This window comes from Musca autumnalis, unplaced genomic scaffold, assembly GCF_047663935.1.
Source record: "Musca autumnalis isolate F117 unplaced genomic scaffold, ASM4766393v1 scaffold_1, whole genome shotgun sequence".
NCBI classification, from domain to species: Eukaryota; Metazoa; Arthropoda; class Insecta; order Diptera; family Muscidae; genus Musca; species Musca autumnalis.
In genome coordinates, this window is record NW_027411644.1 from 157741679 (window position 1) to 157765587 (window position 23909).

At 35.7% G+C, this 23909-nt stretch overlaps 1 protein-coding gene across 3 annotated transcripts; it reads right to left on the reverse strand.

Moving 5' to 3' along the window:
• Window positions 1-8008: 8008 nt before the first annotated feature.
• Window positions 8009-13122, reverse strand: LOC141390925 (uncharacterized). Of its 3 annotated transcripts, none has more exons than XM_073963856.1 (3): window positions 12914-13118; window positions 10152-10187; window positions 8009-10093 (listed from the first exon to the last, which is right to left on the reverse strand). In XM_073963856.1, the coding sequence occupies exons 1-3, from the start codon at window positions 12948-12950 to the stop codon at window positions 9171-9173; spliced, it is 996 nt and encodes a 331-aa protein (XP_073819957.1). In that variant the 5' UTR covers window positions 12951-13118; the 3' UTR covers window positions 8009-9170. The 3 variants fall into 3 exon arrangements, with proteins under 3 accessions (XP_073819957.1, XP_073819956.1, XP_073819958.1); XM_073963855.1 differs by having other exon boundaries at window positions 12787-13033; XM_073963857.1 differs by lacking the exon at window positions 10152-10187 and having other exon boundaries at window positions 12914-13122.
• Between the last annotated feature and the right edge of the window lie 10787 nt (window positions 13123-23909).

Here is a 23909-nt window from a genome sequence, read left to right on the forward strand (position 1 = left end):
TCCGTGCCTCATTTTGTTGATACTTGTTACCAGTTAATCTTTGTCAAGAATAAAATTCATAAAATGTCATGATTTTTACAAACGTTTTTTGTAGGAAATTTAGGCCAAATACTTTAATATGCCAAATATCGGGGGTTAACATGATATATGTAGGACTATACCAAAATGTGGACATATATTGATGAATTTTGACAAGAATGTATGATACAGATTACAAACTCGAAATGTCAAATTGCAGCACAATCAGTTGGAAAATATGTCCAAAATCGTTAAATTATAAAAAAACGGGAGGTATGTCTATATGGGGGATATACCAAAACATGGACTTCTATAGACCAAAGACATACGCAAGATGTTTGATACCACCAAAGAACACAAAATGTCCAATTACAGGGAATTCACTTCGAAAATATAGCCAAAATCTTGAAATTAATAAAAGACTGAAAATACCGTTATGGGGGGTCTATACCTAGGAGTGGTCCAATACTGACGATTTTTGGGGAAAAATATCTCCTAGCCACTACGAGTTTACGGTCAAATTTTCAAATCGATATCTTGATTAGAAATATTTTTGTCGCTCTCTCCCATACAAGCTAAACCACAGTGCGTCGCACAGTGGTTCAGAATCGTTTTTTCCTGGTCAAAATTCTGTAACTTTTGAACGGATAGAGATATTTTCACAATTCTTTTTTTGTTAGACAGATAACACAATCAGCTTTCTGGTGAATTATAAGCGGTCAACCTCGGTCTGGTAGTTGCAGAGGAATTCAATGTCAAAGTTAAACTTTTGATTTTTTTTACTATTTTTCTTCAAAATATCAGTGCTTTTGTGTTTTTATATCTTCTTATATATTAAAGATGGTCAAGCGCCAATAAATAAACTAAAAAAATGCCAAAAAAATTAAAAAAATTTTTCGAAAAAAAAAATTAAAAAAATTTTTTCACAAATTTTTCACATTAAAAAATGCAAAAAAATTAAATCTTTTCAATAATTAAAATAAAATGCTCCTTGGGTGTTCATAAAACTTATATAACTCATATGAAAACTCATATACACCAAAAAATTTTAATTTGTGTAAAAAAGCTGTAATTGATATGGGAATTGGTATGGAAAAACACACATTTTTACCCATGTAATTTCAATAAATTTTAAAAAGTGTTAAACGGACGGAACGGGACGGGAACAAAAGTATATATGGGCTAAAAGAGGAGACTTTCGGGCATATTTCTGTTCCATGTTGTTCCACAAAAGTTCTAGTCCACTAAATTTGGATGTCTACAAATTATGATAGTAACTATTCAAATCTATCGTAGACACATCAAATTTTAGTATTCCGGCTTTCTTTTTACAACTTCTAACGATAATAGCTAAAGCAGTGCCACAGAAGTGAGCATTTCCATTTGAAGGAATTGAGATATTGAAATTTCCTTTGACGTAGTGACAAGTTGCTTGTGATATCACAAAAACGTAATGTGTAAAATTACTATAGTAAGAAATGGAAGTTAAAGTTGACAGTATTTTTATTATTTTTAATTGATAATTTCACAAAATTGTATCTTTATTTTGTAGTAAAATTGATCTCTTTTAAACAGTATTTTTGTGAGTGATTTTTGTTTAATATTGTGAAAAGAAATAGACTTTTAGTACCTTGGATCCTCGCGGATCCTCACGTTATTTTTATTTTAATGTTCGTGGAAGTGTCCAGAATAAAAAAAAATTATCTCGTCTGCCGAAAGTTGCCGAGCGGTATTCAGTTTTCATTATACTGAGTATACTCGGAGTTTTGTGAATGTTTAGTATAGGGTTTTTGGGTGTTTTCAAGCAATCGGTGTTATTGTTTTACATTTTGTTTCGATCTTATTTTCTAAAAAATGATGTTTTTAGGATTACAGTATGAATGTGTGTCTTCACATTTGTATGTTTTTGAAATATGGTGTTCAAAAAATTTTGTCAATGCCAGCATGGGACAGACGGTATTCGAAGAAATTATGGCAAACCTTCAGGAGGATGTTGCGGGATATGATTTCTCTAAGATGTCAGATCGTATACACTATCTCTGCAAAGGAATTTTTAAAAATCTGGATGCAGAACAAGAGAGCACAAAAATGTATAAACATCATGCAAATTGGCTTGCCTGCCGTAGATTTATGCTCCACACAAATAAATTAAAGAACGTTGAATGGTTAAATTGGCAAGCAGGACCACATGCGTGGTCTTGTTTACTGTTTATATATCCTGGTAATTTTTTAGTCTATCTGGGAACCCTCCTAATCGAGATATCCTGTAGCTAGTATTTATTGTAAAAAAACTCATAAAACATCTTAGTTTCCAGATATTCCTTGTTTGAGACCTATAGGACATTGTTTACATCTAATATAATCTGGTACGCCCTTGGTCCATATGTTAACCCACATAGTAAGAATATTCCGTGCCTCATTTTGTTGATACTTGTTACCAGTTAATCTTTGTCAAGAATAAAATTCATAAAATGTCATGATTTTTACAAACGTTTTTTGTAGGAAATTTAGGCCAAATACTTTAATATGCCAAATATCGGGGGTTAACATGATATATGTAGGACTATACCAAAATGTGGACATATATTGATGAATTTTGACAAGAATGTATGATACAGATTACAAACTCGAAATGTCAAATTGCAGCACAATCAGTTGGAAAATATGTCCAAAATCGTTAAATTATAAAAAAACGGGAGGTATGTCTATATGGGGGATATACCAAAACATGGACTTCTATAGACCAAAGACATACGCAAGATGTTTGATACCACCAAAGAACACAAAATGTCCAATTACAGGGAATTCACTTCGAAAATATAGCCAAAATCTTGAAATTAATAAAAGACTGAAAATACCGTTATGGGGGGTCTATACCTAGGAGTGGTCCAATACTGACGATTTTTGGGGAAAAATATCTCCTAGCCACTACGAGTTTACGGTCAAATTTTCAAATCGATATCTTGATTAGAAATATTTTTGTCGCTCTCTCCCATACAAGCTAAACCACAGTGCGTCGCACAGTGGTTCAGAATCGTTTTTTCCTGGTCAAAATTCTGTAACTTTTGAACGGATAGAGATATTTTCACAATTCTTTTTTTGTTAGACAGATAACACAATCAGCTTTCTGGTGAATTATAAGCGGTCAACCTCGGTCTGGTAGTTGCAGAGGAATTCAATGTCAAAGTTAAACTTTTGATTTTTTTTACTATTTTTCTTCAAAATATCAGTGCTTTTGTGTTTTTATATCTTCTTATATATTAAAGATGGTCAAGCGCCAATAAATAAACTAAAAAAATGCCAAAAAAATTAAAAAAATTTTTCGAAAAAAAAAATTAAAAAAATTTTTTCACAAATTTTTCACATTAAAAAATGCAAAAAAATTAAATCTTTTCAATAATTAAAATAAAATGCTCCTTGGGTGTTCATAAAACTTATATAACTCATATGAAAACTCATATACACCAAAAAATTTTAATTTGTGTAAAAAAGCTGTAATTGATATGGGAATTGGTATGGAAAAACACACATTTTTACCCATGTAATTTCAATAAATTTTAAAAAGTGTTAAACGGACGGAACGGGACGGGAACAAAAGTATATATGGGCTAAAAGAGGAGACTTTCGGGCATATTTCTGTTCCATGTTGTTCCACAAAAGTTCTAGTCCACTAAATTTGGATTTTCATAAAATTTAGTACCTGAGGAAAAATAAAATAGCGCATTTTGTGTAAACACCACGGTAATTTGTTTAATTTATTTTTAAAGGCCACAATCCTACCTACCTAACAAAAAAACAGCGAACGCAATTTATGTTATAGTTTCCGAGAAATAGCTATTTCTTTCTCCAGAAGTTTTAAAAAATTAAGTATTTCTCAAAAATTGGAAAAATGTTCGTCTTTAGGGGCACCCCACGCCCGCACCTTCCAATATTTTGACCTAATTTTTTGGTTTCCTTAGTTTCAATATGTTTACTATCGAATCCCATATAGAAATTAAATATCTGTTACAAAACAAAATTTAGATTTTTGGCCAGGAAAATCGATTCCTGAACCATTGTGCGTCGTAAGGAAGCCGCAAGGACAACCTACTGAAACAAATTTCAAAACGATCCGAGAGGAGCTTTTAAACTTCACTTTACCTTTTCTAGCTTTAAGTCCGAGGGTATAATTAACAGATCTCGACAAAATATTTGTTGTATTGGTAAGAACAGTTAAAAGAACGCACTAGAAAAAGTTATTTTAATTCCACCATTTTTGCGGATGTCGGCTTTAGAAACAACAAAATGTAGCGTTTGCCAGAATTCGGCAGGGGGTGATAAAACATGCGTTTTGTTCCTTATTTTGTGCCCGAAATTTAAAAAGTTTTACATGAATAAAAAATGAGTTTTAAGTGACTTAAGCTGTAATTTGGTAACTAACTAACAGAACTAACTTACCTAAGCAATATATTTAAATATTTTTCCGTTTTTGATGCAAAATGAATTGAAATGTGAACGAATAATGCAAAAACGAATGACATTTCAAATAATTAAGCTTATATTTAAAACAAATCTAACAAGTATGAAAGTATCAGTCTGTTTTGCCGACAGAGTTATACCCTCAGCCTGTGTGAGTTGAAACTTTAATCTATTGACAATATCGAATCTAATACCGCTACACATATTTTGTGGACCTTTTTGGACGTATGAACTTGCCGACAAAAAATAAATTTAGTTTGAAGCTCAAATGTGTCCGGAGGATATACTTGAAGGAATGGGCCTACATCGTTCATTTTCGATGTGAATCTTATTTTGGGAGTCATTCCTTCCGATAGATATTGTGCCCAGCAATCATTTCAGTCGTTTTTGTACCACTTTGCCGGGAATCATGGACTTATTCACGAATAACATAACATAATATCGCTGAAACTTGATCACAAAGAGGAGCATCGGGAACTTCGAACAGATCCAAAACTGACCTTAAACAAAAATGTTGAATTTTTGTGGGGGTGGTAGCCTAAGGAGAATACCCATATGGACCATTTCTAAAGTAAAACTACACTTGACAAAATATTAGAAATTCCAAAGTTTTCAAAAGTCGATTCGTTAAACAGATATAGCGCATACCATTTTAATGAATTGTTTAGAGCTTATCTTCGAACCTTCACTAAGTTTCGACAAAATATTACGAAAGCAAAATATTGGACCACCCCCAGCCACTATACATGGTGCCATAGGCAAGTACCGTCGTAATAGGGGCAGCAAATACAAGAATTTACAACAAGAATGAAAGCGATTTGGGAGCAGGACTTAAACTGCATTTTTCCGAAATATTTTGAGGAAGGTAACCGAAGGAGTTGGCACATGTAGTCCATATTTAAACATGATCTATCTCTCGTAGAACTATTACGATGTGAAAAGTGTGGACCAAATCGGTTACGATGTCCAAAATTTGGACCGAAAAGGCAACTTCGAGAGCAGGTCCTAAACTGAACTTTTCCGAATTTTGTGTGGGAGGTACCCTAAGGAATGGACCGATATAGTCCATATTCGAACCCAACCTATAGCTGGAAGGAATAATACGACGTGCAAAGTTTGTGCCAAATCGATTTATTCCTTCGAGAATTATCGTTCACACGATTTTAAAGAAAATTTTTGAACTTTTGTGGTGGAGGTACTCTAAGAGCTGGACCTATATGGCCCATCTTCGAACTTAAACTAAGTTTGAACAAAATATTACGAATGAACTTTTGGAACAAATCGGTTTATCCGTTCGAGAGTTACCGTGCGTACCAGCCATACGAACGGAAGGACGCACATTGCTCAAAATTGTCTGAAACGAATTTCGTCCAAACATACTTTGGGTCTAAACCCATTATTTCGATGAGGCACATTTTTGGTCATATCAACATACAAATTTCCCTCTTTCGCACTTTCCCCCAGAGTTTTGTCGGTATAGGCCCACACCAATCACAAACTCTCTGATCCACCTCCCGATTTTCGGTATTTTGAAGGTTGTGACCTCAATATTCCTCCGAAATTGCTAACGTTTGGTATTTAGTCTTCGCATGGGGTATAAAAAATTCCCCCGGTAATTTGTCGGTATAGATCGACGAAATTTGCTGAAATTTGGTAATAGGTCTTCTTCATAAACGAAGAAGCTAATTTTTCCATTTTACTTCAATATAGCTCATGGTAGAGGGTATAACAAGTTCGCCCAGGCCGAACTTAACGCCGTTCTTACTTGTTTTAAATAAAAAAGTTCTATTTCATAGAAAAAAAAGTACCATTTTAGTATCCATAAGGATATTGAAAACTTGAACAAAAAACAAAGCTCTCTAAAGCTGACGACCCCTGAAAACCTTTTATGGACAATGATCTGCGAATCTGCACCTGGAATTTCCGGACTGTTTACAAAGTGGGTGCAATTTCCGCACTGGCGGATGCAATCACAAAAGAGGTAATTTGCGAATGCCTAGAGAGGGTATTTGACCGCTGCCCAGATCAAGTCACTAAAATTCTTATAGGAGATTTTAATGATAAAATTGGGAAGGAAAATGTATTTTGTCCCAAGATCGACAAGTTCAGCCTTTTTTAGGTAACATGCGACAACGGAATGAGGCTGATCGATTTTGCAGTGGCAAAAAACATGGTAGTGAGCAGCACCAGGTTCCAATTTGTACATACACAAGGCCATGTGGATGTCCCCCGATGGGAAACCCCAGAAACCAGATCGATCATGTTGCTATAGATGGAAGACACTCTTCCAGGGTGTTAGATTTCCGATTGATTCGAGGAGCGAACATCGCTTCGGACCACTCCGTTGTATCAACCAAGGTACGCACTCCTTATAATGTTGCGGCAAAAGTGCGATCTAACACAGGACGGAAGCTGCTATCGAGAAGCTGCAAACACTACATATAGCACAAGCCTACTCAGGAAAAAACGATAGCGTGAAAAACTCCAAATGTTCAGGAGTCACAATGAGGTCCGAAAATTTCAGAGTGTAAAACACCAGACCGAATGCAAAGATGATAAAGGGAGCCTTGTAACTGCAAATAACGTACTGAGGATCTAGAAAGAGCATATCATCAAGCTTCTGGTGTCTACGGCAATAAAGATACCCCAGAATCAGTCCCAAACGACGCCAGTGTCAGCAATTAATCGGCTGAAGAACAATAAGCCGAACAATTAGTGGAGAAGTTTTTTGGTCAAATGTCAAATTTCAGTTAATTCGGTCAGAAAATGTAGATAAAAGACTCATAAAAACTTTAAATCGGGTGGTACGGTTATATGGGCCCTATACCAAAACGTGGACCTATCTTCACCATTTTTGGTTCAGAAGTTTTTTAATCTCTTGAAACTTCAAGTGCTAAATAGGAGCCAATTTGGGAGGAAATGTAGCTAAAATGCTCAAAATACCTTAAATCGGGAGGTTCCGTTATATGGGGGCTATACCAAAACGTGGACCTATCTTGACAGTTTTCTAGTCCACTAAGAACCTTAAATATCAAATTTCAGCTATTTTGGTCAAAAAATGTAGATAAATCCTCAAAATACCTTAAATCGGGTGGTACCGTTTTATGGGAGCCCGTCTTCGAACTTGACCTGTCTATGAAAAAAGGATACTCGGGTGCAAAATTTTAGCGTTCTATCTCAATTATTGCAGACGCTAGAGTGATTACAACAGACGGACGGACATGGCTTGATCGTCTTAGAATTTTATTCTGATCAAGAATATATATACTTTATAGGGTCGCAAATGATTAGTTCGATGTGTTACAAACAGAAAAAAAACTTAATATACCCTCCATACTATGACGGAGGATGTAAAAATAAGAAAGAAACCCTTTCTGAGACTTTCAATACAAAACGAGGTTTCAGACAAGGTCTATCATGTGACCTATTTACAATGTGGCGTACACAGATGACATCGACATTGTTTATGTTCTTTGTTCACTGGTTTGTCTTGTTAACTTGTTTACCTTATGACCACAATATAAAACACCAATTTATTTATCAATTCACTTGGTTTGGTTTATTTAGGTTTATGATTTCAAATTCGTTTTTTCTTTGTATAATAAGTAAATATTTTGACATGCAGTTTGTATAATTATTCATAATAATAATAATAATTGTTCCACAAACATCTCAGGCGGGACAGGGGAGACTTCTCTCATATCAATGAGTGCACCCCGATTCATATTAGCTCAATGATATGGGACCTACTGTTTATCGCCGAGTCCGAACGGCGTGTCTAAGACACCACTTGTAGAGAAGTTGTACAAGGCTGAAATACTCAGAAAATGTCGCCAACATTACTGAGGGGTATTTTGCCACCGTTGAAAAGTGTTTGATGTTGACTGGCCGGGGAATCGAACCCACGACCTTTAGCGTGCAAGGCGGGTGTGCATACCATTGCACCACGGTGGCACCCATGCAAAGTATAATTATTATAATTCAAGAGAAGTTTTCTTTAAATATTAACAATAAAAAAACCATGACTTCTTTAGAATATTGATGTTAACACTTCAAATATGTTGTTTTAACTCTAGGTAGCACGATTTATGTAATTCTATGGTTTATTTTTAGACTTCAAGGCATGAAACAATTTCGATTTTTAAACAATGTTTAACAATGTGATTTCATATACAATTTATATTACGTTTTTATTTGTCTACACTGGTAAATATTCCTTTTACTTGTTTCATTGATGTTTTTAACAATAATTATTTCGTATTTAGTTTAAATTTGGCAAATACAATAGTTTAGTTTTTGTTCTAGAAAATATGCTCGGATGGCTTTTGGTTTTTTTTCTCTCAACGTGGTTTTATTTGTTCACTAATCACAAGGGGGAGACCAATAGTTCGCTCTTAGAAACCGCATAACAATGATGAGTAGGGAATAATTGAAATCATCCAACCTGTTTTGATCGTGGAATAATTTGAGAGTTGACTGGAAAATTCAGGTTGATGTGTGGGTGGGCATGTATGACTGCCCTTTTTTTGTTGTTGTCTCTCACGGGTAAAGTCGATACAAGTCAATGCTACTGCAGCGTTTTTTATTTATGCGTGTTTGCGAAATGCGCTTTTTCCTAATCCAGTTTAATGTGATATGCGGTTTATACATAAACATGTTCAGCCCCCCGTGAATCCGTGTAGCTTTAATCCTTATTAGGCTTGACTGTTGGGTAGATTTTTGATGGGCCCTGAAAAAAGTATTCCCAATTTTGACTCATGTCCATACACATCGCCAATTCCGGCGAATCGTTGGCCTTCTCGTTTGATGGCGTTGAATGTGTCGGCTCCAAGTTCTAGTTCGATTGGAGTGTTACTCCTGGGATCGATGTCGGCTAGTGTGGTTTTGGCAAAGTCAGTGGTGGGATCTTCAATTATGGGATCCGAATAAGGTCTGTAAGGCAACTCGTCGCTTATCAATGCGTTTACCTTTAACGCCCACTGATTATTCGGATTTCTTGCCATAATGTTGAATGTCGTAAAACGACGTTCTTTGTAACGGAAGGAACGTAGACCCAGTCTCCTAAATGAGGAATAAGAGATCTTCGTCATTACAGCCGACTGACTTATTAAGGCTCGGACAGTAGCCCAGGTCTCGATGCTGTCAGCCACTATTCTCACCATAGCGGTTGGAATGAGCACTAAGTCCCACGTGAATGGAGGAATTGTTAATGGCGCCTGTTGCAGGGAGTCCTCTAGTTGAGCAGCGCCGTGCAGTAAGGTGTGGTGCCTGTTATCACAACGATGGCAGCCAATTAGCGATGAACAGTCCGGTGCTAGATGGCTGCGCGCCAGGCAATTTCGGCAATAGTTTCGCCTTTCCACGGTTTCATATCGTTGATATGGGGACATTTCAAGGAACCGTCTGCAGGTGCTCAATGGATGGTCCTCTTGACAGAGGCCACAAGCATGTTGCCAATAACTCGGTCTTTCCCTGCGATCGTTCCTTCTTTGATTGGGCCTTTGTTGAGATCTGTTTCGTACCGTGGGCTGTTGTCGTGCTTGTTGCCTGGCTGGACGATTTTGGCGATGGTCGTCTTCAAAATGTTGGGCATCTTCGGGTAGGTATGCTGCCATATCTGGAAGAGGGGAGAAGTGAGGGGAGATAGGTCGATCAAAACCAGCCGTAACAGCTACCTTTGGGAAAATTGCGGAAGTAAACGGCGATAAGACCTTAGACCAATAAAGAAAATAGAAAGAATAACTTTTTTTTCATAAAAGAAATTTTTGTCCGTAAAAGGAAAATGCAAAGGGCTAGTATTATAGGATATCACATTGTCGGCCCTGTCCCGATTGTAGACTTGGCTAATTTGTTTATACTTATACACTTAATTGTTTTTTTTTTAATGATTCATTATTCCGCAATGTATAAACTGGAAACTGTATAAAGTAGTATTGTTTCCTTCGCGGTCATTTGGTTCCTTGGCGGTCATTTGGGACCAATGTAGAAAAATTGGTAAAAATGGGTTGAAGCCAACAAGTTTTTTTATGTTCCCGCCCGATTTCTGGCTTAACCTTACATTTTTTAGACCTATGCCCAAAAAAAGAATCACAGAGTACTCCAAGGGCAACACGATACTAGTGTATGATTTTTCGGTATATCCACTGCATCCTCCTGAATTTTTTTTAATAATCCGGACGCGGTTCAAGATTTTTTCAAATCTCATAATAGGATTATAGAACTCGTGATTTTTCGTCGTTTATTGTATATCTCATGAGTGTGTTCCTTACAGTATCCTAGTAATAAGAGTCTAAAGGGCAAAATTTGATGCTTAAATTTTCTTAAAGAAGCTATTTTTTGCGTTTAAAATTTAGAAGTGTCTTTCAACTTCCTTTGAACCCCGCGTGAATTTTGTTTTTTTTTACGCGATGGATCTAATGAGCCCTTTCGCGATCGAATTCATCCACTAAAACCGCGGATATAGATACGTAGGAGGTAGGAAAATCAGCAAAAATATATTTTGACAAAACCGCGTACTAAACCGCGATTTTCTTCAAAAATGTTTACATAAATGTAATCCTTTATGGGCGATTATAATATTTGCTAAAAATCATGTCATAAATTACAGAGATACGCGAATAATATGGATTTTTTTACGCAAAATAGAATGTGGAGGCACATCCGCGGTTCTTGAAGAATCTACTTGAAATAGGTGTATATCGACGTATTTTTGTTGGACGCTAATGAAACCGGATGCCCATCAAAATCGTGTGCACATTGCGCGACTTTTACCCACTTTATGGTTTTTGGCATTGTGAGATGCAACTGATGGTACACAATATTGAAACGGATTGATTCGCAGTATCCAAAATCGGATGCACATCAACCGATGTGCTTTCGCGATGGTAAAGCATATTTCTTGATTAAGTTTTAGCAGTATAGGTACATTAATTATTGTATGAGATTTTAGCGAAATAGTTGAAGAACTCCCAAATATTTTTTCTAATTTTTGGTTTCATATTTTTTACGCGTTGTCTAGATTCTGTTCGTATTTTTAATATAGTTTTTAGAGGTTTGTACGGACTCTGAGGGACTATAGTTTAGATCTGCTTCCAGATTTGTTTAATTTTCTTGATTTTTTTGCGAAAATAAAAACAAATTTTAGAAATTCTGGTGCATCTATGGATGGCTATCAAATGCTGTCACTGATGTATACATTAGGGTTATGACTTTTTGAATTTTTTTTCTCAAAAATGACTTTCAGTAGTAAGAATGAATTAACTTTTGCCTATTAGTGGTTAAACTAAAGCTAAATCCGTTTTATTATAAAAAAGTTTTCGCACAAACCACTTTGAACAAAAATTTGTTCAAAAAATGATTTCCTGTTGCACGAATGAATGACCTTTTGCCTATTAATGTCTAAAATAACCTTTTTGCGTAAGCTTTTTTATCAAATCACTTTTTTATTAAGATGTTATGTAATCTTAGGTAAAAACTCATCAAAATATCATACAGGGATACGAGGTTGTAAAAAACGTCATAACCCTGATATGCATACATTTTCTCAATACAACAAATAAGACATTTTAAAATAGGTAATTTTTCTTTATAAAAGAATAAAAACAGCTATAACGTTTGCGCGCATCGGCCAATTTTGTGAACGCGAACAGATTTGAAAACAGAATTTGTTCCTTAAAAGCTATACCAAAAACCGTAGGTATGCTCCCAATTTTTTTTCGAAAGGAATTGTAGTGGAAATTTGGTTTTTACCATATAGTGATTGATTTTAACAGTTTTGTATCTTTCTTAAGAAACTCACAAAAAATCCGGGGCATGTGGCGGTAAGGCGTTAAGGCTCACATGTTTAAAGAATTCGTTTGCTTTTCTTTATGTTATTATTATTTACTTTTTTCATATGCTACGATTTTATCTATTTTTAATCTGAATATATAAAATTGTTCTATTAGGTCCTTTTTCTAAGAAATTGGCCCTTCAATATTGTACTGTTGCAATTTGTTATATTTTAAAACATAGTTAATGTACTAACAAAGGTTATTGAGATTTTCAAATCAATGTCAACACATAATAATTTATAGGTATGCAAAAAACACTTAGACTGGCGCTAAATTAAAATAACCAACGGATAGGCAAATGACACAGACACAGAGTTCATTATTTCTTTTGGTAAATTTTAAGTTTTTTTTTCTATTTTCGTTATACAAATGTCAAAGTAAATGAGGCGTGCGCTGGCTGACAGTTTCAAATTTCACCCTCACGAAATATAAGGTGGCAGATGGAAGAGGAACACAAAACATTTTTGGGATATTTTACGGGGGGTTGGCAAATACTCCATCACCGGCTGATTCCCAACAGTATGATGCACACATTTCTCACACATGTTGTTGTTCTTGTAGCCCATAAAAAAAGAACCCATATTGGGGATCCCCTTAACACTCACTAGCATCCATCCATACATCGCCTGTAACAAATCTCATTTCTCTTCAAGTGCACAAAATGCGACGGATTGCTACTGTTTGTTTTAATGCCGTTGGGAGTTCACGTGGGTGTGCAAGTGTTGGTGTTTTGTAGTTCTTAGGAAATGATGGCGCTCTCAGTTGTACTCTGCTGCGCTATACACAATCACCAGGCACGCCATACAACACAATCAGCCATATTGGAATTCATTCAAGTATTTCGAAATTTGTGGGCGGAGTTTTGTTGGATGTCACTGTGTTGTGCTCATAAAGCAAGTGTTTGTTTATGTTTAACGACGACAACAAGTGAGAGAGATATAAACAAAGCAAAGAGTCGAATCGTCATAAACTTCGTTAAACAAACGCACACACACTTTATGGTTTTACAAGGGATGTGTTATAGCCAACAACTAATCGTGCACAATAGAAAGAGATGTCGATTGTTGCATTACTTCAAAATACCCAAAAGAGGGGTTGTACACCACGTTCGACGGAAATGAGAATTTTGATGGTGACATTTGACGCGCATGCTCTTGTATCAAAAACGACGTTGTCTGTTGCAGGACTCTTTGACAACTGAATGACTATTTCGAATTTTGAGCTAAACAATATTCGAAATGTGATGACAGTTATGATGAGTTTGTGTGTGTGAGAGATAAACATTTTTATCATTGTTGTTGTAAAGATATTTTCAAAAATGTCTATATTTCTGTTCTCTCTATTTTTTTGAAACACATGAAGATAATTTTTTCGAAATTGTCTTTTCGATATTCTCTTCAAATATCTAAACTTCCTCTTTCGAAAAATGCTATGATAGTCTGTTCTACCTGTTCATAAAGGAGTAGCAGGCAGCAACTTCTTTCCAATTTTGTTTTTTGTTTCTTGAAATGTTATTAACAAATAACTTAAAAACCACAAACGATATTACATTTTATTTTGTTTTTATGGCTCTGTTTACATTTGTTTTTATTCTTGATTTTACTCCTTCTTCTTCATTGTTGGGCCAAAGTTAATATTCTATTAAAGGTTCATTTGTGGCGATTGCCATCAAATGTGGCCAAGGATATTGCCTTATTGTAGGTTTGTTTCCTGTTCGTATGCAAAGAGATATGCATGTGTGTATGGATGTGTGTGTACGGGCTTTATTTTCCAGTATTTACCAAATTCAATGTTGTTGATTTTGCGCTAATGTTGTTGTTTTTGTTGTTGATGGTAATGTATACTAATGTCCTTAGTAATTATGTCTGAATTTCTATTTTGTCGTTGTTTCGTTTGCCATTTCAGTCATTTAGTTTAATGGCAGAGCAATTTTTCATTTTGGCCACATTTACTCGAATTTACTACTCGCTCACACGTTTGTTGTATGTATTCGTTTATTTTTTGTTTAATTCATTCATACACACTTTAGAGGCTGAATTGAAGAAGATAATCAATGGTTTTGTTTGAAGATTCTTCATATAAAATTATTTTAAAGCGTTTCCAAGCAAAAAAAAAAAAAAAAAATATTGTGGCGAATACATTTTCTAATTCCCACAGTGAACAAAAGTCTTTGGTATGACTATTTAATTCTATAAAGAACTATTACATAATTGGTCTGTTCCAGAACTGCAAGAATCGACTAGTTTTTACAATTTTTTTCGATAACATAAAGGAAAAAAGTTATGGTAGTAAAAAGTAGTAGATTCTTTCAGATTCTAGAACAGAGCATATGCTATTATTTCACAAGAAATAATAATCGAATTAAGTCAAGTGCTGAGGAAGATTTGAGAATAATTAGTGGTGAACAGTAAGTACTTCAAATGTATAAAGGTGCCAGCTGTAGAGGCGTGCAGACGAGCATGTTATTTATCTTTTTCAGTAACCACCTTATAAAGGGGTTACCCCCATTTTAACAAGCGTTTTACGGTGTCGACTAAAGCTCGAAATCGAATATACCGATCATCATATATTTACATGGGCCTATTTGGCACATAACAATATTTTTAAAAAAATGAGACAATTTAAAAAAATATCAATTTAAAAATTTGGTGAACAGTCAAATTCGAAATATCGATTTTAACAAAAAAAAAGACCTATTTTGACCATTAATCGGCCAAAATCTTTCTTGGGAAAATTCTTTTATTTAAATGCAAAATTTGTATGTATATTGAATATGTATATTGAAACCCTGCAACTGGGAACCCTGCACCTCAAAATTTAGCAAATTTGGTCGATATATTTAGCTAAATTATTCAAAATATCAAACATTGGTAAGTACCGTTATGTGGGGGCTATAACAAGACGTGCACCGACCTTCCCATTTTTTTGCGCTCGACATTGTCAGCCAACAATAAATACTTGTACCAAAAATCATCCTTCTTCTATTCATTCTTCTTCTATTTTTGGCCACCGTTTACATGAACTCGCTACATAGTGGGACGGAAGGACGGATATGCATTAAAAATTAAAAAAAAAATTAAACAGAAAAAGTTGAGTAACTCATTTATTTTTCAACCGATTTCATTACTTTTTCCCAACTTTCGAAAGCTAACATAAGTTTCTTTTTGAAAAAAAAAATAGTTGTTTGGCTGTTTTGTGTATTTTAGAGGTTAGGCTAGGTTGGGTTAAGAAGAGGGGTGATTCAAGATCACCACATGTCCTTAAAAATAAAAGGCATACACTTAAGCCAGAAGAGGCCTGTTGTGCTCTCTAATTTTATGTGTCCTGGAAGTTGTTGTTAGTTTAGGAGTTCCGTCCCATTGACGTAGGCCCTCAAGTTTTTGAAACCGATGTCCTTGATATGGTCGAGTCCTGTAATTATGTCGTTTCCCATTAATGGACTCCTCAAGTTTGTGAAAGCCTGGCAGTGGCAGAGATAGTGTTCCAACGTTTCGTTGTCCTCGCCGCATGCCCTGCATTCACTATTCTCTCCTCCCCCTCCTCTTTATTTGGGTTTTCCACGACGGTAGTATTGTTTTTGCTGTTGCTGTCGGATTCGGAGTCAGGGTCGCTCCCATATTCTAGGCTTCCCTGTCTCCTCCTCCATTTTACCTTTAGGTTGTGTGGTTGTAAGCGTACCTTCGACCACAGATGCCAAGGCACCCACATCTGTGGGAGATGTTTGCTCACGATCGCTTGATGACGACGAAGTGTGACTCGCAGGCAGATCACTGGTCCCCGCCGGTACTGGGTTATTTAGGCCCTGCGCCGTAACTTTTGTCTCATTTCCAACATCCATATTTGTTTTTGTTTTGGGGTAACACCCCCGTAGTCAGTTTTTTGTCCGCGGGAAACTCGAAGTTTCCAGAGGTAGGTGATCGTACCACTCCACTTCAGACAGTACAGTCACTAGTGATTTCCTAGTTTGGGGTAGAGTGATACGATCGTCCACCTCCCCCTATCCGCCGGTGGGGACGCGCCCTGTAAGAGAACTTACAAGCATCCTCGGGTGTATTTTACGCAGCATAATGCCCAAGGAAAATAATTTTTCAACCACATTTTTCAACCATTTTTATACCCTACGTGGTGTAGGGGTATTATGCCTTTGTGATAAGAGGTATTATGTCTTTGTGCATTTGTATGTAACACGCAAAGGGAAGCGAGACTCACTTTCTGAGTCGATCTATGCATGTATTTTTGTGATCAAATTACAGGTCTCATTTATTATCCGATTCAGCTGAAAATTGGGGAAGATCTTTATTTAGCCATTGGAAGAAATCTATTGCTTTTGGTGAAAATCGGTTCAGATTTGGATATAGCTCACATATATATTTTCGCCCGATTTTAGGTATTTGGTGCACCAAACACGCAAATTCAGTCCAATTTTGATGTAATATGGGAAACGCCACCGAATTCGGACATAAAGTAAGACTGCCAAATTATTTGAAAATCGGTTCAGATTTGGATATAGCTCTCGCATATATTTTCCCCCGACTTGAGGTATTTGGTGCACCAATCACGCTATTTATCTCCAATTCTGAAGAATTTTTTTAAGAAATGCGTGACGGATTTTGCACTAGAAAATTATATTGAAACTACTAGAAATTATGTTGAAATCGTTTCAGGTTTTGATATACATACATACTTCCCACATATATTTTCGCCCGATTTTAGGTATTTGGTTCACCAAACACGCAAATTCTGTCTAATTTTGATACAATTTGGAAAATGTCAGCAAATTCAAAGTTGAAAAAAGTCTGAAAAATTGTATTGAAATCGGTTCAGATTTGCATATTTGGATAGATAGATAGGGTCGCCAAATTATAGTGAAATCGTGGTGGCATAGGATATCATATAGTCGGCCCCGACCGACTTTGATCCTTTAAAATATATGGCTTGTTTGAAATATAACATTCAACCCTTTCAATGAAGTCAATCACTTTACGAAGTGATCTGCAAATCTGCAATAAGACCTATTTTGGTCCATATTTTGATGAACATTCTAAAAATAGTAACAGCAACCTTCCTGGTATTTTAGAGCATTGAAAGCGGTTGGTTGAACTTCGCCTTGCAGAAAAACACCATTGACTATATCCTCGATTTTCGTTGATTATCTTGAGATTTGGTCCTCTCTGGGAAAATTGTACTTTTTGCAGCCTGAAGCCCACATCTGATATCAACTGTAGATGTGAAACATATAAAATATTGAAACCGCGAATTTAAACCGATTTTTTTGTCTTTATACCCTACACCACTATGTGGGGAGGGTATTATATGTTGGTTTTGGCCAAAAAGTTTTTAACGCATCGAAATAATGGTCGTAGACCCATACATATATATACCAAAATGAATGTCTCGACGAGCTGAGTCGATCCGGCTATATGTGTCCGTCCGTCCGTCTAAACCTTGTAATCACGCTACAGGTCGCAATTTTAATCCGATCGTCGCCAAATTTTGGGTGTTGATGAAGATCCCGGAGGGAAAGAAGCCTATTGATTTTGGTGATGGTCGGATAATATTCAGGGGTCGGAATGGACAAAAAACTTATTTGGAGAAAAAGTAAACATTTTATTTCAAAGCGAATATCTCCGCTTCTATATGGGGTATATCAAAAGCAAAAGCTAATGAAAGTAGAAGATATCACCTTTACAACGATGTAACGCAGGTTGCGGTAGGTGGTCAAAAAACGAAGATATCGCAATAGCCGCTAATAGAACGCAACTTTTCATTTTTGCGATTTTAATAATAATGACGAATATCACAGCTTTTGTTGGGGACTTTCCAAAAGCAAAGTCTGACTATGAAAGTAGAAAATCCCATATTTACAATGGTGTAAAGCAATTTGGCGTAGGTGGCCAAATAACGGAGATACCGCTATAGTCGGTAATACATCCCATTTTTCGATTTTTTTGTAATCATGCTACACGTCGCAATTTTGATTGGATCGTCACGAAATTGGTTGTTAATGGGGGCCCCATAGAGGAAAAAACCTATTGATTTTTGTAATGGTCGAATATTATTCAGAGGTCGGAATTTGAAAAAAATTATTTGGAGAAGAGGCCAACGTTTTATTTCAAAGCGAATATCTCTCTTCTGTAAGAGGTATATCAAAGCAAAACCTGGCAAGGAAAGTAGAAAATATCACCTTTACAACGAAGTGAAGTAGGTTGTCATAGGTGGTCAAACAACAGAGATATCGCAATAGTCGGTAATGCATCCCTTTTTCCATTTTTTGTGCAATCACACTAAAGGTCGGAATTTTGAACGGATCCTCACGAAATTTTGGGGGTTGATGGCGGTCTCACAGAGAAAGAAGCCTATTAATGGTTGGGGTACATTCCACATTCCATTTTTTTATTTGAGTTGTACTGATGATGCACTTAAATGCGTTTCAACAAAATTGACCTGTATTAATGAAGACATTCAGAGCAAAGGCGCTACTCGTAAGCTATCCCAATTTTAATATTGTGAATTTTACCAGTGAAAAGGTTATGTACAGGGGTAGTGGTGTAGGTTATCACATAGTCGGCCCCGACGCGACTATAGCCTTGGCAGACTTGTTATACCCTATACCACAATGCGGAAAATGGTATTATAAGTTTGTTTTGGTAAAAATTCATGTAACACCGCGAAATATTCGTCGGAGACCTCCAATGTGGTATACCAATCTTCATATCTCGACGAGATAAAACGATTGTTAGATGTGTGTCCGTCCGTCCGTCTGTCCATCCATTATAAATTGTAAACACGCTCCAGGCCGCAATTATGGACCGATCGTCACGAAATTTTGTATGGAGGTCGGGTTCAGATAGATCCCTATTCTTATTGGTGATGATCGTGAAATATTTAGCGGGTGAAATGGACCAAAAACATAATATTTATCCAATTTTCTAGCGGCTCTGTAGGTCTAAATAATAGTCCGATCAATGCGTAATTTTAAATATGGTAAGAGTATATCACAAAGGAGAAGCTTGCAATTTGAAATGGCGATCGGATAATATTTAGAGGGTTAAATGGACCAAAACTTTTGTGTGAAAATTTTTAATATACAGCTTATATCATAATTCCTGGAAGCGACATTCCGGACAAGTGAGATATACTTGAAAGTGGAACGCTTGACCTTTCAATTGATGCCAATTATGCCGGTGTGCATGATCAGATAACAGAGTTACAGCCTAATATATTCCGTTATTTGTTTGTAGTGTAGTAATAAACTCGCTAGAAGTCGCAATTATACATCAATAGTCACGAAATTTTGCACCGGGTAAGAATATAGGTAGAAAAAGATGCCTACAATTTGGAATGATGATCTGATATTCTTTAGCGGGTGAAATAGACCATTACTTTTGTATGAAAAATATAAAAATTTTATTTTTGGTCGATATTTTAATTCCTTGAGGGGATATATATTTCGCAAAGTAGCCTACATATAGGAAAAAACTACTGACCTTTCCTCTGATGTAAATTGCAATAAAGTGTTTGCTAGATAACGGGCCTACTGCCTAATATATAATGGGTTCTGTGTAGAGAACCACATTTTTATCCCATGCTACATATTGTCTCTCCAAATGTTTATGTAACACCACGAAATATTCGTCCTAGACCCCTTATTTGGTATGCCAAAATTCATATTTCGACGAGATAAAGCGATTTAGCGATGTGTGTCCGTCCATTAAAAATTGTAAACAAGATTAAGGTCGCAATTATGGACCGATTGTAACGATTTTTTTAAGGAGGTTGGTTTCGGGCCAGAATAGAAATGATTAGTTTTTGGTGATGATCGTGAAATGTTCAGGGGATGAAATGGACCAAAAACAAAATTATAACCAATTTTGGGTCAAAATAATAACCCGCAAAATTTTAAACAAAGCTTGAGTTTATGATGAAGAAGAAGCGTACAAACCAACGTGAAGATCAGATAATACATAGCGGGTTAAATGCACTGAAACTTTTGTGTGAAATTGGTAAAAATTGCAATAACGTAGCGGTTAAACAACGGAAGTAGTAGTACTACATAAGTGGGTTTCATTACATTTTAGTTTGTGTGAACTAAATTTTCCTTTCCTGCTACAAAAATGTCTTTGTCATGCTTGATAAATTTTTGGTTTTGGTCATAAGTATTATACATTACATCTCTGATATTTGATAATTAAATTTTCACAATCATTGAAAAGAAGTTCCGTGGAGAGCGATTGTCCAGTGATAGTGGTATAGGGTATCCCATGGTCGGCTCCGTCCGACTATAGCCTTTTCTTACTTGTTTCTTTATGTCGCTGTTGGCAAAGCCGTCGTTTGTTCTTGCTCGAGTTAATATGGACAAATTTATTTATTTTTTTATTTTTGCCGACTGAATAACATTCACATTGAACAAAATGTATGTGATTAATCCATTTTTACGAATTTCACTAAACATTTACAATTTATTTCATATTTAATAACGAATAACAAAATGGTGTAGTTAGTCCCCATAGCCCTTCTTTTTCGCAGGTATTTGTTACTAGAGTTGTGCTTAAATATTTGTTTATAGAAACATTATTCTGATCTGTTCTGGACTCTTTTACTATAACCAAATTACACTAATATTATATTTATCAATTAAACAGTACATTGTTTATATACTTATGTACATATGTACCTATGTACGTATGCCTAATAAACAAAGGTTTACACTGGTGCAAACAACAAACCCACAAACAACAATCAAACCCTAAAACAAAGTTCTTTCTTTTTTTCTTAAATTATAATTAAGTAATCCATTGATGGTGATTCAGAGAAATATATATTATTGTTGTACGTACAAAACACGACACGACACTGAATTCCCATAAATCATTAATCAATGCTCAGCAAAAAAGAAGAAGAAGACATGGAGAAAAAAAGAAACATGGAACAAAAAAGCAACAACTACACATGTCAATGCACATGCTGATGAAGATCAAGATGAAGATGAAAACACTGGCGGTGGTGTCAATGACGTACTACAAATGTATGATAAAGTGGAAAATGGTGAAGGAAAAAAGTAGAAGTGATGGAGGGAGGGAGGCAGTCGGGCTGGGATGAAAAAAGGAAGATATCTGTCGTTGACTCGATACCACTTGAACTAATGTCAGTGATGAAGATGAACAAGTGATCATCATCACATGGACGGCACGACGACCAACGTCCCTTGTATGCAGATGTACCAACCAAAACGGACAGACGGACAAATAGAAGAACGTACGCACCGCAGGTTCACACAATCGATCATTACAAGATCAGTCAAGCAATCTTCTCAATTAAACAACAAAAAACAGAAAATAAACAATTAACGAAAATGCTATTGGTTGTTAGAAAGGCTCATTGTGTGCGTTCGATCAGATATTTTCAATGTAGCGACAGCTTGATTTGGTTTTCTAGACAAATATAACCAGAAAAGTTGAATAACGCTTTACACTTCTTCAGACAATTTGAAAACATCATTAATCAGTATCGTAGTTTTGTAGCTACAATTATCTTGAAAACTCTGTGTTTAGATGTAAATTGAGTTGTTTTTAGCACATATAGCCGTCGGACAAAAGTGTTTTGTAAATATTAGGTTACATAGTGTAAATGTTAGATTATATTTTGAGGCAGACAATGACTAAAATAAACGCAACCATTATATGAAAAGAAAGTAATGCTCCCACCGTTTATATACCACATCCTATTTGGAAGATTAGAAACATTTCAGTTATGTAATATTTATATTACATTATTTACCAAATATTTTTAAGAGTACAAATATTTGAAGGATATGTGTGATCGATATATTGCAAAAATCAAAATTTTTTTATTATTTTGGTTAAATAATATATAATATTTTGAAGCTACGTAAAAAACTTTTGGCGCTTGAGTTGATAAAAAAATTGAATTCTCCAATTCGTCCGAAATACTAATTTAATAGATAAGTTTTGGTTATTGCGCGCATCTTTATGGTGTTTTCAATTCTTAAAATAAGAAACAATTTTAAAACACGATACAGATTATTTTTTTATCGAATGTTCCCACACCTCTCTTTCCCACCTCTGCCAACGGAGGGGACGAACTCCATTTTCGTAGGGATCGCGTATACACCATGATCCGCATCATGATGGGATATATCAAGGAAATTCGAAAACCAGCTACAGGTCTACTCCATCAGCCAGTTTGTTAAACCAAACAAACTTCTAGGTATTTAAAAATAAAATTTTAGATTTTATAACTGAACTCGTGCAAATGTCAACATTATAGTACATGGAATTAAAATCAATACACATTTTGCTAAGTGGTTCATCCATAGAATAATTGGTACGGTGAAAATCTGATGAATTGATAATATCTACTAGATGTAAAAGGAACATTTATTCTAATAGACGAACATGTATTCTAAAAAAGTGTCAATACATATGGTTTACTACCTGCTTCCATAACTTTCGTGACAATTTAAATTTTCGCGGAAAGAGTAAAGAAATCTCAAAATTTGGATTTTTCCGGATTTTCACGACCTATGATTTATATAATCTAGATCATCAAAAAAACCAGTTAAAAAAGAATCAGTCGGCTTTGTCGACAGAGATATACCCTCAGCTTATGTGAATTTAAAATTTCATCTACGGACATATCGAATGTATTTAGGATCTTTTCGCAATGTTGGACATTTGAGCTTGCCAACAGAAATGTGGATTAGGATTAAAGTGCAAAAGTGTTGCGGAGGAGGTATTTAAAGGAATGGACCGACATGGTCCATTATGGAAGTGGATCTTATTTTGGGAGTCATATCTTTTCGATAGATATCGCGCCCACTAGTCATGCCAGGAAGGATGGACGTGTCCACGAGAAACATAATATCGCTTTAAACAGCACCACAACGAACAGCATCGGTATACATATCCAAAGGATCTTCGAACACACCCTAAACTGCACTTAGACACAAATGTTGAACTCTTGGACCTATGTGGGTCATTGTAGAAGCTAAACTAAATTTGGACAAAATATTAGTAGATCCAAATTTTGGACCAAATTGGTTGCCCCGTTCAAGAGATAACGTGCATACCATTTTAGTAATTTTTTTAAATATTGGGGGGAAGTACCTGAAGTACCTGGACCGGTATTGTGTTGACCGGTGTATGTAAGAAGTGTGGACCTGCACCTGAAAAAAACTTTTACCGTCGTAATTGAGGCAGCGAATGCAAGTTGCTGCAACGATTCGAGAGTAGGTGTTAAAGTGAACATATCCGAAATTTTGTGTGGGAGGTACTCGAAGGAGTGGACAAATATAGTCCATATTCGAACCTGATCTATATCTGGTAGATATATTAGGATGTGTAAAGTATGAACCAAATCGGTCACTCCCTACAATAGTTATCGTGCGCACAATTTTTCCGAACATTGTTGAACTTTTGTGGGGGATGTACCTGAAGGAGTGGACCGATATGGCTTGTCTTCGAACTTAAACTAAGTTTGAACAAAATATTTCGAAAGCCAAATTTAGGGCGGACTCTGCAGATCTGTTCGAGGGTTATCTTGCGCTCCAACCACTACACACGGTATCATAGTGTTTTTTTT